Here is a 16,517-nt window from a genome sequence, read left to right as displayed (position 1 = left end):
TTCCTGTGCCCTATGCCTGGGGGAGATAGGCTCCATTTTCCCTCCGATCTTGCCCTGGATAAATGGGTTAAGTAGATGGATGGATGGATGTGTTAAAGAGAAGTGAACACAGGGAGAACATGCAATACTACTATAAAGTAAATGAGAAAACGATAACATTGTGGAGCTTCCAGTTCATGAGTCTTTTCCTGTATGGTAGAATGTCTTGCTTATACTTATTAAACTACCAAACACACAAACGCACTCTGATCCTCACATCCTGCCTATCCTTTGTTTACATTTACTGGGTAGACCGTAGCTCTGATTTTTTTTTGTTTGTTAAGACTCCAGTCTAACTCACCTATTTACCCAAGATGGAAAGTCTTTATGGCTCACAGGCAGTTTTACAACCCATTCTGAAGTCACAACTGGGACTGGGGCAACAGGCTAGAACCCTCTGTGGTGGCCATTGGTGTCGTTGTACTGCTAAGTTTTCTTTTGCCCAAAGGTCAGCAAAGCTCTACAGGCTCCTAATATTCAGTGTTCACTATAACAGTTAGACGATGCTGCATTCTTTTTCCCCCTCTCTTATTGCTCTTACAGGGCATGCATCAATATACAGTGTGTATCAGTCCAGATATCGCAAAGCTACAATACAGACGTTTGCAGGACCTCTCCTTCTGCTGATGTCTCTCTCTGTCTGCTCTGTTAATGTACTGTAGGTCATTACCAGTCCATCTGTATTCTGTGATGCACAAGCCACTGGCAACCGGCTACCTTCCAGCAGGAACAATTATACTGGGGAGAATAGCTCCTTGCCCCGCTAAGCTTTCTGCTGCCTTTAGAGAGCCAAAGAGTGACATGGTCTTGGTACTGACACCACATGGGCTTGGGTCACTTGCTACTTCCCAGATCTAAATGGATAACATTTCTCTTTGTATGTCCAACACCAGAAAGTGGTTGCTGAAACTTTACACCATCTGTTTGCCCTTGCTATCCCAGTGAGACAAGGGGAAGCTGCAACTGTCTGATCTTTGCATTGGTATAGTGCCTAATCCTCTTCTGGAGTACCTCTCACACACACACACACACACACCATATACTGTTCTCTACCTGTAATGTCATTCTTGCATGTGTCTTTGCCCGAATTCAACCCCATTCTAGTGCCTCAGTGAGCCTTTATACACAACACAACGAGCTTATAACACCAGGCAGAATCCAGACTTGAACCAAATGCAATAATCTTACCTCATCTCCTGTCTGTATACTAGTATATAGTAAGGTTCACAAACTCAAACCTATGTGTAGTTCCAGTGGACAAGATGGTCACCTCAATGCAGCTTTGAGCTGCTTGAATAAAAATTTTATTTCTGTGTATGTACCTACTTACAAGGTTTTCTCTTCCTTTGAGATGGTAACTGTTCAAAGCTGTAACTCTTTAATCCTATTCACAGGATACAGTGCTCACATAGGGAATAATGCTGACAATTGAAGAGCCTGATTGGGAGGAATAATCTATCTGAACTATAAGTAAATGATGTACTATTATTGGAAATCCATTTTTGTGCTGGTTGGGGACTTTCATAAAAAACACCATGTTTTTATTCAAGGTTGTTTAAGTATCTGCCTTTAACACATGCAGCTTGTGTCAAATGTCAATTATGAACTCTTTCATCCTACCTGAAGCCATATTCTGTATTTTAGATCACAAATAAGTATGGGGAGGTTCTGAGCTATCTGCCTATAATTACTTGGTTGTGAATTGTCTCAAATCAGAAAACCCACATATTAAAATGTAATAGAATGTTTAGCGGATACTTCTGTTTAGGATGCATCTAAGTATCACCTGCAAAAGAGTTTCTCCAGGGTCTGAAGGAAGGTTAAGGACATGGAGCGTAACAGAACTCTGCTCAAGATAGTATTACTGGAATCTGCAGCAAAATATCACAGGTAAATGCTGTATGACTGAATTACTAAGGATCTATGTTGAACATCAACAGTAAGGAAAACTACTAAGTTAAAGAAAGAGACCTTTAGAACAATATTACCCTTATTGACAAGATATGGAACATCTCTACTCAACAACAGAAATTCCGGAAGCATCTTGAATGATTAATTTTGTTTAGTAAAAGATACCTGTGAATACTGAAGCTTTATGCTGTTCTGTAAGATACCACTATGTGTAGTTTTCTTCTTGTTTTTGAATCTATTTTTATGTATCCGCACAGTATAAAAACACAATTCCACACTATAAAATGTAAGGCTGTTTCTCATGGTGGAAATGTTAGTATTGATGCTTCTTATCTCCAGATACTTAGACTCCGTTTTCAACTTAGTCACTTCTTGTGTGGAGTTGGCACATTCACCTCATACTCACAGTTTTCCGTCATGTCCTACCCATCTTCCAATAACATAAAAATATGTTTGCTGTAATAGTTTAACTTCTGACAATAACCTTCCTCAGGATAAGAATTCTATAAATATGTATGAGTATGCCCTGTGACAGAATGGGATCCTCAACAGGACTGGTTCTACCTTATGCCAAATCGTGTTTGGATATACTCAAGCTTCCTGCAACACATGCTATCAATCAATCAATCAGCATTAATTTATATAGCACATATTCATACAAAAAAATGTAGCTCAAAGTGCTTTACAAAATGAATAGAAAAATAGAAGGCACAATAAAAAATAAACATAAGTCAACATTAATTAACATAGAATAAGAGTAAGGTCCGATGGCCAGGGTGGACAGAAAAAACAAAAAAACTCCAAAGGCTGGAGAAAAAATAAAATCTGTAGGGGTTCCAGACCACGAGACCGCCCAGTCCCCTCTGGGCAATCTACCTAACATAAGTCAAACAGTCCTCTTTGTATTTAGGGTTTTCATGGAAGGACCTGATGATGATGATCACGTAGACTTCTGGCTTTCAGTCCATCAATGTTGGTGTATCCTGATGCTTTGAGTAGGTGGAGGTGGCGCAGGCCGCCACCACAAAGAAACCGGAAAAAGAAACAGAAGAGAGAGTTGGGGTCAGTATGGATTTTGGAGCCACTATGAATAGTTATTGTGATGAATTGAACATACAGAGTATCAGTATTAAGTTAAAGTGAAGTTATAAAAAGGCCATGTTAAATTAATGTGTTTTCAGCAGTGTTTTAAAGTGCTCTACTGTATTTGCCTGGCGAATTCCTATTGGCAGGCTATTCCAGATTTTAGGTGCATAACAGGAGAAGGCCGCCTCACCACTTCTTTTAAGTTTAGCTTTTGGAATTATAAGGAGACACTCATTTGAAGATCTAAGGTTACGATTTGGAATATAACGTGTCAGGCATTCCGATATATAAGATGGAGCGAGATTATTTAAGGCTTTATAAACCATAAGCAGAATTTTAAAGTCAATCCTGAATGACACAGGCAACCAGTGTAGTGACATCAAAACTGGAGAAATGTGTTCGGATTTTCTTTTCCCAGTTAGGATTCTAGCAGCTGCATTCTGCACTCGTTGCAAACGATTTCTGTCTTTTTTGGGTAGTCCTGAGAGGAGTGTGTTACAGTAATCTAGTCGACTGAAAACAAAAGCGTGAATTAATTTCTCTGCATCTTTCAATGATATAAGAGGTCTAACTTTAGCTATGTTTCTTAAGTGAAAAAATGCTGTCCTAGTGGTCCGATGAATATGTGATTTAAAATTCAGATTACAGTCAACGGTTACCCCTAAATTTTTTACTTCCGTCTATGCACTACATAGGATAGATTAATACAATGAATTGAAATTAGCAAATACTATTTTAAACAGTTTAGCTTCATTCCAAAGAGGATTTAAAAGACAATGCAAAGTAAGTAACACATTTATAGAACTGTAAGAGTAGGAACATTAACTAACTTGTTCATTGCCCCACATTAAGTCAGTAGTAGAATTGGTATCTGTGAATGTGCTAAATTAAGCTTGACATGGTAATTAGACTTTATGGTCTTACAAAATAATCATTTATTAGAAAAATTGCCAGTTTAAAATAATGACAGTAGAACCCTTGTCCTTGTGATATTAACAATCTCCAGCACCTAACCTGAACAACATACAGCCATCTAAAATGAATATGTAAAGCATCCAAATATTATGAACATCATTTTATTCTCTCACATCAATTAAATAACACTTAAGAATAACTAATACAGTACTTGTACCTTTGTTTGTACTTACATATATTGTTGCCTCAGTATTTGTCTTCATGCACAAATATTTTGGGTGAAAGAATCTACTCAATTAATACATATAAATTAACTAATTAGGCAAACAACATACACATTTGAAGCAATAATGATAATTTTGGAGATATACATTTAAAATATTATAAACAGCCTAAGAAAGAAAACTTAACCTCCCTAACAGACAATGTTTCTCTGAAACAAAATAAGGCAGGATGTGTAGTTAAAGCTTTGGAATTCAATATCTGAGGTTGTGGGTTCAAATCCCAATACTGACACTGTGTGACCATGAGCAAGTCACTTCACCTGCCTGTGCTGCAATGGGGGAAACAAAAAACGTAAGTAATTGTATCTTTCAAATCTTGTAAGTGGCCTTGGATAAAGCATTTCAGCCAAACAACATATAATAATAACAATTCAAAAGCTATTTAAATAATGAATGTCTTTGATGGTTTAAAGTAGGGATCTCAGACTCCAGCTCTGGAGGGCTGCAGTGGCTGCCGGGTTTCAATTCTATCCCTTTTCTTAATTAGTGCCCTGTTTTTTGCTGCTAATTAACTTCTTTTGAATTAATTTTAATTGACTTGTTTTTTAAGATTTGTTCCCCCAAATTTCTTCATCTTTCTTCTGAATTGCTTCATAATTTTCTTTAAACAGAAATGAAATGTGAAGCGAGTGAGCCAACAGAAGACCAACTGAGTCAGGGCCTCAGTTGCTTAATTAGGAGCCGATTCATGTTGTTAATTAAACCCGTTCTTTAATTCCATGGCTTGTTCTCCTCTCATTGTACAGTAGCATACATTTCTCTTTTCAAAGAGCACCTGTTAAAATGTTTTAGGGATCTGAGCAGATCAGCATTCCTGAGACCTTCGTCTTTCTTTATTTTCAGATATTGTGTGATCAACAATTTTGGTCATGTTTTGGCTCATTTTGTATCTCATTATTGTTTGGCTGCTGATTAAGGAAAAAGAAACAATTATTGAGTCTGAGTCTTCAAGCGCAAGTCAATTAAAATTCATTCAAAAGAAGTTAATTAGCAGGAACAACAGGTCACTAATTAAGAAAAGGGTTAGAATGAAAACCTGCAGCCATTGTAGCCCTCCAGGACTGCAGTTTGAGATCCCTGGTTTAAGGATTAGTAATAATCCTCTGGGGAGCACAGTAAGAACTAGAAAACTGGCTGAAGCACTGGTTCTCTTTGTGAACGACAGTAAAAACCCTCAATAACATAATTTGATGAAAAGCTGAACCATAAGTAATAAAAGCAGCAACAAAAGTTTGACGAATAACCGATAATGGCTTTGATAGGTTGTTGTCTCCAAGGAATTGTAACTCATTTGCATTTTGTTCGGAGCTCTTCACTTTCAGTGATCAATTTTGTAACCTTTGTCCTGTCACACTTGTTCCCAAACAGTTCCCCTTGATTATGTTGACCTCCTTTGTAAGGTTTTTTTTGAATAAAAAAGTGTCTGCTATGGGTATCAATGTAAACATAAGAAGAGGTCACTATACATTTTACAAGGTTTACAAAGACATTGTGCGATTGGACTTAAGGTTAGGGTTAGGCTTAGGGTTAGGGTTAGATCTAGATTTAGATCTGTCCTTGTATGTTTGATTGAGTTCATCTCATTCATTGTAATGAAATCTATAAAACCAATAATTTATTAAGTAAAAGAGGCGGCTGATCTGACATTGTAATATGTTATTAGAGCAATTTACTGTACACATCCTTTTATACTGGTAATCTTAATTAATTTCCCTTTTGATGTTTTCTAATCAGGCCTACTGCTTTGATTCATTCAGTGATCTTTTAATATAAAGACTTGTTATAAGGTGTGAATGTTTTCCGTTACTTATAATGTTTCCATAAAATTGCCGGTAATTATATTCACCCCATTCCACCGTTTTGTAAACAAGCAAGACTTACGTGCATTGATCGTTTGAAAAAAAAAAAAACGTAATAAGCGGCAACAATTGTTTATGCCGCGTGATTTTAACACCAATGTTTCGCCTGTCATTTAAATGGGTCCCCAGGGGGCCACCTGGGGCACAGAGAGAAGACAGGCAGGCAGGCAGGGAACGCTTTTCCGCGAAAGAAAGACTCTGCGAGCGGCTCTGTGGGTTCATTACGCCACAAGGTCTCCTGCACAGGTCACGGCGCGGTTCACAACTTTTTCATGTTTGTTCGTTCAGCACTTTCTGTTTTTTGCCCCTACGATGTGCGCGTGCATGTCTGAATCTTAACGTTGCTAGAGAAGAACGTCTCCTGTAAACAGAAGAGTGCATGGGATGCGCACAGGTGTCCTGCGCTCCTCCTGGCTACAAGCAGATCCCTCACCTCGACGTTGGCCGCGAGCAGACGGGGAAAGCGGCGTGCTTGAAGCGGGGAGCGCGACGGCCGCCGCCGAGCGACGAGATGGACGAGCACGAAAAGGGGCGCGAGGCGCTCGTCGTGCGAAGAACCCGCCTGCAGAGCCCGCGCCTCAGCCGCCGACAGTGGAACAAGCTGCACATCCTGTGAGTGTCTGCGGCGTCGGGGCCGGGAGGGGTAGTAAAGGGCAAAGGGGACAGTGTGGAGGGGACCTCAAAGTAAGCATCGGTGTGCTGAGTGACTGAACTCGGATTGTCTTGATTGATGAGGCTTAAAGGTGACAGGTCGTGTCGCAGCTTCCGATGTAACTACAGCATCTCGTTGTTATTTAAAGACACGAGAAATTAAATAGTGTGAATGTCATAAAGCAATCAGTTAAAGTTAAGCCAGATAAGTCAGTAATGTATGTTCTGTTAGCAGCAGTAAATTAGTTACAAATTATGAAAGTGCCTGGAACTAAAACGCCCGTGTTTGACACCCCAGCTAATATGCATAATTGAGTATACTGGTTATTCAGAATTCCAGTAATATTCTGTAGTCCTGAAAAAAGAATTAACTGAACTGAGTATAAGGAGTAACACAAATATCTAGGGACAATCATTTATAGCAGGCTAAACTTAGATAGATAGATGGAAATGAAAAACACAATATTATAGATAGATAGAAAAATATAAAGAGATACTAGAAAGTTAGATATAAAAATGTACTAGATAGATGGGTAGTATAAAAAGGTGATATATAGATAGATAGAGAGAAAAACGGTACTAGATGGATAGTCAGAGAGAGAGAGAGAAAGGTACTAGATAGATAGAAATGAAAAACACTATATTATAGATAGATAGAAAAATATAAAGAGATACTAGAAAGTTAGATATAAAAATGTACTAGATAGATGGGTAGTATAAAAAGGTAGTAGATAGATTGAGAGAAAAAGTACTAGATGGATAGTCGGAGAGAGAGAAAGGTACTAGATAGATAGAAATGAAAAACACTATATTATAGATAGATAGATATATACTTTATTAATCCCAAGAGAAAATTCACATACTCCAGCAGCATACAGATTAAAAAAAAAAAAAATTATATTAAAGAGTGATAAGGTATAACAGACAGTAACTTGTATAATGTTAACGTTTACCTACCTTCCGCTTGGCCAGAGATAGCTTGCCAATGTTTTACATTTTTGGAAAAGAGATCACACCTACATTCTCACCCCGATAGTAAAACCAAAAATATTATATATTAAGAGGTCCTCAGATACGAAAGCTAGATAGATAGAAAGACATGAAAGGCACTATATAATAAATAGATAGACAGATAGACTGCGGTGGGCTGGTGACTTGCCCAGGGGTTTGTTTCCTGCCTTGTGCCCTGTGTTGGCTGGGATTGGCTCCAGCAGACCTGTGTAACCCTTTAGTTAGGATATAGCGGGTTGGATGATGGATGGATAGATAGATACTTTATTAATCCCCAAAGGGAAATTCACATACTCCAGCATACTGATAAAAACAATATTAATTAAATAGTATTAAAAATGCAGTGCAAGTTAAAAAAAAAGCAAGGTGGAGAGTGCACGGTGGGTGTAACAGTCTATAATCTTGTGTAGTGTTCACGTTTACTCCCCAAGAGTGGAATTGAAGAGTCACATAGTGTGAGTTCTCCTCAGTCTGTCAGTGGAGCAGGACGGTGACAGCAGTCTGTTGCTGAAGCTGCTCCTCTGTCTGGAGATGATCCTGTTCAGTGGATTCTCCATGATTGACAGGAGTCTGCTCAGCGCCCGTCGCTCTGCCACGGATGTCAAACTGTCCAGCTCCTTGCGTAGAATAGAGCCTGCCTTCCTCACCAATTTGTCCAGGTGTGAGGCGTCCCTCTTCTTTATGCTGCCTCCCCAGCACACCACCACGTAGAACAGGGCGCTCGTCACAACCGTCTGATAGAACATCTGCAGCATCTTATTGCAGATGTTGAAAGATGCCAGCCTTCTAAGGAAGTATAGTTGGCTCTGTCCTCTCTTGTACAGAGCATCAGTATTGGCAGGCCAGTCCAATTTATCATCCAGCTGCCCTCCCAGGTATTTATAGGTCAGCACCCTCTGCACACAGTTGCCTCTGATAATCACGAGGTCTATGAGGGGCCTGGTCCTCCTAAAATCCACCACCAGCTCCTTGGTTTTGCTGGTGTTCAGTTGTAAGTGGTTTGAGTCGCACCATTTAACAAAGTCCTTGATTATGTTCCTATATTCCTCCTCCTGCCCACTCCTGATGCAGCCCACGATAGCAGTGTCGTCAGTGAACTTTTGCACGTTGCAGGACTCCGAGTTGTATTGGAAGTCTGATGTATGCTGGCTGAACAGGACCGGAGAAAGTCCAGTCCCCTGCGGCGCTCCTGTGCTGCTGACCACAATGTCAGACCTGCAGTTCCCAAGACGCACATACTGAGGTCTGTCTGTAAGATAAGATAGTCCACGATCCATGCCACCAGGTGTGAATCTACTCCCATCTCTGTCAGATTAGATTGATTGATAGAAAAATATAAAGAGATACTAGAAAGGTAGATATAAAAAAGTACTAGATAGATGGATAGTATAAAAAGGTGATATATACTGTAGATAGATAGAGAGAAAAACGGTACTAGATAGATAGATAGATATAAAAAGGTACTAGATACTGTAGATATATTTGTTCCCAGGGGAAATGTATCCTTTTACAGAAGCTCTATAAATAAATAAATACATAATCAATTTAGTAAGTAAATAAAAATACACAAACTTTTGCCTGAAGAAAGTAGAAAATTAAAAGAAATAAAAGTTGTGACTTGGCTGTCATAGTCACAGTGAGGCATAATGCAGACATGTTGTCATAGCATTCCTTGACACTTCTGCTGAATAATTGGTTTCGCTGAAAGTCCTCAGTGTTGGTGTGTCAGAGAGAGGATGTCTAACGTTGTTCATGATGGCACTTGGTTTTGTTTTATCTCTCTCCTTTGCTGCTTCATCCACGGAGTCGAGAGTGTTTTGCATAACTGAACTTGCCCTTTTAGTTAGCTTGTTGATCTGGTGGTCCTCTCTTGCGGTGATGTTACCATCCCAGTACACCACACTGGCCATGATTGAGTTGTAGAAGATGTGAAGGATGTCACTTATCACATTAAAGGAGCACAGTTTTCTAGAAAAAAGAGTCTGCTCTGCCCTTTCTTCTATAGCTCTTCTGTGTTATGAGACCAGGCCAACCTATCATTGATGTGGACCCCAAGTAGCGGTGCCCTCTTTAAATACTGATCGAACATTGAGGCCGTTTGGTGAGGCAAAAGTCAATAAGCAGTTCCTTGGATTTACTGATGTTAAGGTACAGACAATTCTCTTTGCACCAAGAAACGTTCTCCTCTTGACTCCTCCTCTCTGTCTCATCTCCCTTAATAATACACCCCATAAATGTATAATCATCAGAGAATTTGTGCAAGTGACATATCCTGGTGTTAGGTTTATAGTTGGAGGTGCATGGAGTGAAGAGAATAGGAGTCAGGGTTGTTCCTTGTGGTGCTCCAGTGTTGCTCACACAGTCCTTGAGTCTCACAAACTGAGGTCTGCCTCACAGAGGGTCCATTATCCTGAGCACCGTAGGCTCATCCACTGCACATCTCTGATCTTAACACTCAACAAATTTTGTAAGAAAGGTCTGTTCTTTCTTAGGACGAAACCTAAATAACACTTCTTCCTAAGTCTTGTATTGAATCTCTTGTTACATTTGCTTATATATGTTGATCTGGCAACTGCAGCATTAAGAATATAGGCTATCTTAATAACATTATAAAAAGCTGCAGCAGACCTCTGTCACAAACAGGTTGAAAAGAAAACTGATTAGATTCAGTCACACAGTAGCCATCCTCGGTCTCCCAAGTTTCAACTGTTGCAAATTTAGGTTCCCGAGGGTAAAGAACAACAAATTTAAGAACTCTTTTATTCTAAGGGCTATAAGGATTTTGTTACTTGTAGGGATATGATTGAATTCTGAATTATTATTATTGTGTTCTGCTAAAGGTAATTATTATTCTTTGTACAAATCTTGAGTGTGTACATACAATAACACTGGTTGTCAGGTTTTGTGTCTTGGCTTATTTTCTTCTGTTTGTGTCAGAGTGGCTTATGTTTTATACTTGTGGCCTCACAAACTCCCTAGTTGCTTAACCTCTCATAAATTGATGGAAACCTTTCAGTCTGTATTCAGATCACAGCAAGCAGTGAAACTGCTGTGCTTAAGGTAACTAATGATTTGCTTATGGATGCAGAATCTGTAAAAAACTGACATTAAATCTATTAGATCTTAGCGCAGCATTTGATATTGTGAAGAATGAGAATATTTTGGGTATCTCTGGCACTGACCTCCAGTGCTTTAAATTCTTTCTGACTGATAGGGAAGAGGTTTTTAGTCTTGCCAAAAACAGGTCCAGCTCTGCCCCAGTCACACAAGGAGTTTCTCACAGCTCTGTCCTTGGCCCTCTGCTGTTCTGTATCTACATACTTCCCCTTGGCCATACTATTGGTAACTTTCGACAGGTTTATTGTTTATATGTGGATAATACTCTATCAAAGATACTCATTTACCTCAGGGTTTTCTCATCTCACATCTTGCCTCTGTAAAGTTAAAACTTGGATGGAACAAAACTCTTTAAAATTAAACTGCAACAAAACCGAAGTCCTGCTAATAGGCACTAAAACTCAGTTTAAGAAAAAGAGCTTCTTTTATAGCTACTCTTAGCAGTAATGTTATCAGACCTTTTTCTTCTTCTGCAAATAATCTTGGTGTCCTTTTCATTTCCTCACTTTCTTATTCCACCCACATTAACAACATTAAGGAACTTTCTTACCTCTGTGGCATATCCTAAGTTCACTTATTCCTCTCCTTCCTGATGCTGGGAAGCTTGTAACTGCTTTTACTGCATCCTTCATTGACTACTGAAACTCCCTAATGGCAGGTGTCCCTTCTAGTCTGTTATCATTGCTCATGTTTTCAAAACAATGCTGTAAGAATCCTTACACAGATCCGCAACAGTGAACACATTACAGCCATCATGCTCCACCATCACTGTCTCTCAGTATCTTACAGAGCAGAATATAAAATTCTATTAGTAACCTACAAAGCTTTAAATGACCTTGCACCAGACTACATCAGTAACCTACTACATCAGTAACCTTCTCCATCACTCTGCTCTTGTCCACCCACTAAGGTCCACGGATTTAGGCAATCTTGTTGTGCCCAAAACTAACTAACTGCACTCTGTGAGTAATTGAGTCTGCAGTTCTATTCATCCAGACTTTGGAATGACTTCTCTAATTTATTAAAATCGGCCAGCTCAACTCAATTCATTCTTGTGAAAAAACAACTTAAAGCACATTTATTCAAGAAGGCATTTAACTGACCCTGACATTCTGACCCTTCTCAATCCAGGTGCTCAGGATGATCTGCTTATTTATCACAAATGATGTTATTTTTTTCAGGATCTTCTTATAGTATTTTGAATAAATTGTGTATTTATTATGGTTTATTGTCTCTTATTCAAGTTCAAATCTTTGTGTTTTCTGTATTTAGTAGTTATTTATTGTTTAATATGGATGTTAGTTGTTTTTAATCTTTATATATAATACGCTACAGTGGCTGTTCTTTTGTCTGTCCAGGATTTTAAATCACCTGTAGCTTGCAAACTGTTTGAACTATTGACCTGAAATTTGGTACACATATACTACGTGACATCTACTGTCCGCTTTCGGGGTGATGACTGACCTCCAAGGTTATTCCTCTTTTTTTATTTTATTGTAGAACTAGCAAAATACCTGCGCTTCGCAGCGGCAAAGTACTGCATTAAAATTTTTATTAAGAAGAAAATTTAACCTTTTTAAACTGAGGGAAACTATACCAATAATTATTTGTTAAGGATCTCTTTGTATACCATGTTGTCAGTTCGGCCCTCCGGTTGTAACATGACCAAGCTGTGCGCTGAGCTTACTCTTAAGGATGCAACGTACAGTTGGCCATGTGAACAGTAATCTTGTCTCAAATCTCACAGCTTGGATTGCTGCTGTCATAATCGGCTTGAGTTTCATGGTTTGTTTTAATTACGACAGTATTTGTTGTGTTGAGTGACATTTGGCATCTGTCAAGCGTTGTAAGCACACAACCGATCGATAAAATCACGTCCAGCTTTTGAGAGTTTAAACATTCATAAACATCAAAGTGTCCACTACTGAAATCGTCACCTGTGAATCTAAGATGTTTAAGAGGCATTGGCAGATGTCGAAAGGTGTAAAATATTTGGGCATTTCGGTACACTTGAAAGTGACAACCGAACAATTCAGCGGCAGCCATCAACTCACATGCAGAACCATAGCCATAGGCTTAAGCATTTTACTCTTCTAGTGCTCCTGTGTAGTATAATTATCTCCTGTACTGTCATCAGTCCACACCTTGAACCTGTCCCAGTCATTCAATACATAAGACACAATGTTCCTCCGGATATCAAGAGTGAGCCTGATAAGGCCGTGCAATATGATCATCTCGATAGACATGGTAATGAGGGTTGGAATGATAAAGAAAATGGGTACCTGAGCAATGTAAAGTAAGTGTAAAATACCTACACAATAACTATAATTGTAATAAACAAACAATAAAACAGCGGAGAAGCCGTGGATTAAATAAAAAGGCTGTAGTTATCAGTAGGGAGACGTGAATCCCGTGTCGAAGCAAGGAAGGGAATGTAGAGACCGGAGTGATGGACAGTCTTATATAGGCAGGCAGCCAACAACGTGGGAGGCATTGGGATGGGGGACCAAGCTGCAGGCTATGGACGTATATATGTACGTAAGTAGGATTCAGTTAGCGTTGGGAACCCGTGTACCAAATTTCTTGAAGATGGGCCCATAAGTAACAAAGACTGTTGAAAAGTTCAATATGGCGGCCGACAGTGGCGTCATACCACCGAAATAAGTACGTACATTGGTTTCGGTTAGCTCAGGGAAGCCACCTACCAAATTTCGTGAAGATGGGGCCGTAAATAAGAAAGTTCAACATGGCGGACGTTGTTGACCGTTATGACCGTTACGCGTAGAATTTCAAAATGAAACCTGCTTAAGTTTTGTAAGTAAGCTGTAAGGAATGGGCCTGCCAAATTTCAGCCTTCTACCTACACGGGAAGTTTGAAAATTGGTGACGTTGGAAAGTTCAATATGGTGGCCGACAGTGGCGTCATACCATCGAAATAAGTAAGTACAGTGGTTTCGGTTAGCGCAGGGAAGTCGCCTACCAAATTTCGTGAAGATGGGGCCATAAATAAGAAAGTTCAACATGGCGGACGTTGTCGACCGTTATCGACCGTTATGACCGTTACGTGTAGAATTTCGAAATGAAACCTGCTTAACATTTGTAAGTAAGCTGTAAGGAATAAGCCTGCCAAATTTCAGCTTTCTACCTACATGGGAAGTTGGAGACTTAGTGATGAGTGAGTGAGTCAGTCAGTCGGTGAGGGTTTTGCCTTTTATTATTATAGATCAGCTCTCGGCAGCGGCCAGCAGGGCGGCCATGCATCACATGCGTATGGGCGCCGTTTTCATCCCTACCACCTTTGCCGTCACTTCCCCTACCTCTTCATACCTTAAATCATTCTTGAGACAGATTGAAAGCTTAAGTGCCAGCTTGAGTGAAAAATGAAGGAAAATGTACTAAGTAATTACAACAGAAACTGACTTAATCAGTTTTAACACGAAAACAAGAGAAGAAGCGGGCCGCTAGGGTGGAGAAAAGAAGAGCTGCTCAGGAAGCAGCAAGCGCATTGAACTTCTGAGCAAAAGAATGATAAACGTACAGAGAAAGAGGATGAAAACTAGGAATTCTCAAATCAAGTGTATTCCAGTGTGCTGTTACTGATGTTCTATATGCCCTGTTGTTCTTTTTGAATTTCTTTCATGGGAAAGGTGCTATATAAATAAAATATTATTATTATTATTATTATTATTATTCCTGCTGCAAATAAATTCTACCTATCGTATAAAATACAGCATCCTGAGTTTGAAGCAGGCAGTTTATATGTTACCTGTTTGGTTAAGTGGGCTTTTTTGGCAGAGACTCCGGTTTTCTGTCAACATCTCAAAAATGTACCTCTTAAGGTAAGTGGCAATTTTAAAACTGAGCCAATGTAAATTAGATAGATACTACTTTATTTGCTGTAAGGGAGAAATGTAACTTTTTACAGAGGCTGAAGTAATACTGAAATATTTTAACAAACAATAACAGCAACTCCTCTCAAAAACATAAGAGTTATAAAAAAGAAAAAACAATCTGACTTGGCTGATGATCAGAGCAGTCACAGTGAGGTGTTATAAAGGTTGTATTACTATGAAAGAACCCCATTAAAATTTTTCATCCAACTTGTTCTGAATAGTTTGTGTGCTAAAAGTCCTCCATGCTGGTGTGTCAGAGGGAGTATGTGGAGCATTGTTCATAATGGTGATCTACTTTGTCTTCATTCTCACCTCTGCTACAATCCAGGTTGGTTCCTGTCTTCCAATTGTAAGGACAAAAGAAATATAATAAATTGTATCTCAAATATTTTAAGTGTCCCTGGATAAAGGCAAAACAAATTAATAATATACTGTATATACAAACACAAGAAACATGCCGTGATAGTACCAAGATTGTTATAATTTGTATATACTGCATACATATAATAACAATTTATGCTACAAAATATAGATTGATGGAATAAAATATATTTATTAGCCAAAGTGCTCAGCATTGCCCAGGTACAAATAAATTGGGAAACATGGTCTTTTGTATATTCAGCATGGCTAAACACAACCCATACTATGACAAAAAGGCATACAGTACTCTGAGACAAAAACTTGAATCTAGTAAGACAACAAAATTGTTATCTAATTAGTTCGGAAAAAAACATTGTCCTGCAGAAGAGACTGTGCTTTGGCCTCAACAAAACTTTGTGTGTTCTAATAGCAGTGTCCTCCTGTCAACCCAGGCACACTCCACCTACCTGATGGGAACTGTACTCCTCATTTCAGCACTGTTTTTTGTGTTGCCCCCACTCATCATAAGCCCTCTCTGTGATATGACGTATAGCCTGTATTTGAAGTTAGACCAACAAAAATGCATATACATCATTTACTGAAATTTTCTGCAAAACATAAAAGCAGATTATGATTTTATTTATATGGATTTTGTAAAGCAGTGCTGTTATAGCTTTTGAATGTGTGAAGCTTTTTTAGGATGGTGCTCATTGTAATAAATTGGTTACGTAAAATAAAGGTTATAAGACTCGTGTGTGTTCGTGTGTGTGCGCATAGCCCTCTACCCAATATGTTTTTGAACCAGTATTTCTCATTGTAGAGTTTAATGCATGTGTGTGTCAGACCCTGAAGCTACAGTTATGAGTTCAAGGTGGGCATCTCTGTAGGTAGATCTAAATATAATAAAGTCATTTTGCTCCAAAGAAGCTTCTAGCCTTTCACAAAACTCATAACCCTGCAAGTTTCATTTGTTGAATTACTGCATCTACAAACTCGCATCCTTATAAAAACCAGTTTGAATCTGCTTAAATTGTGTTCAGGAATGCCAAGAACATGTTGATTTGCTGAAATATATCAAATATACAGTAGGTAAAATAAGAATTGAATGTGTCAACGTTTTTCTCAGTAAATCTATTTCTAATGTGGCTATGGACATGAAATTTTCACCAGATGTCGGTAACAACCCAAGTAATCCACACATACAAAGAAATCAAAACAAATAAATCCATACATTAAGTTATGTGTAATGAAGTGGAAAGTAGGTTTACAGTTGTGAGTATGTGAAACATATAGTTTATTGTCCATCCATCCTCTTCCGCTTATCCGAGGTCGGGTCGCGGGGGCAGCAGCTTAAGCAGAGAGGCCCAGACTTCCCTCTCCCCGGCCACTTC

At 38.9% G+C, this 16,517-nt stretch overlaps 1 protein-coding gene across 1 annotated transcript in view; it reads left to right on the top strand.

The window, feature by feature from the left end:
• The first annotated feature begins 6,298 nt into the window (after positions 1–6,298).
• The window catches only part of LOC120524929 (calcium/calmodulin-dependent 3',5'-cyclic nucleotide phosphodiesterase 1B-like), a 93,611-nt gene continuing 83,392 nt past the window's right edge, over positions 6,299–16,517 (top strand). The window contains exon 1 of the mRNA XM_039746800.1: positions 6,299–6,706. Coding sequence (XP_039602734.1) covers positions 6,474–6,706 — 233 coding nt within the window. The 5' untranslated portion in view covers positions 6,299–6,473. The remainder of the gene's footprint in view (positions 6,707–16,517) is intronic.

The sequence above is a fragment of the Polypterus senegalus genome, chromosome 3 (assembly GCF_016835505.1).
Source record: "Polypterus senegalus isolate Bchr_013 chromosome 3, ASM1683550v1, whole genome shotgun sequence".
Taxonomy (NCBI): Eukaryota; Metazoa; Chordata; class Cladistia; order Polypteriformes; family Polypteridae; genus Polypterus; species Polypterus senegalus.
This window is presented reverse-complemented; position numbering and strand designations above follow the sequence as displayed.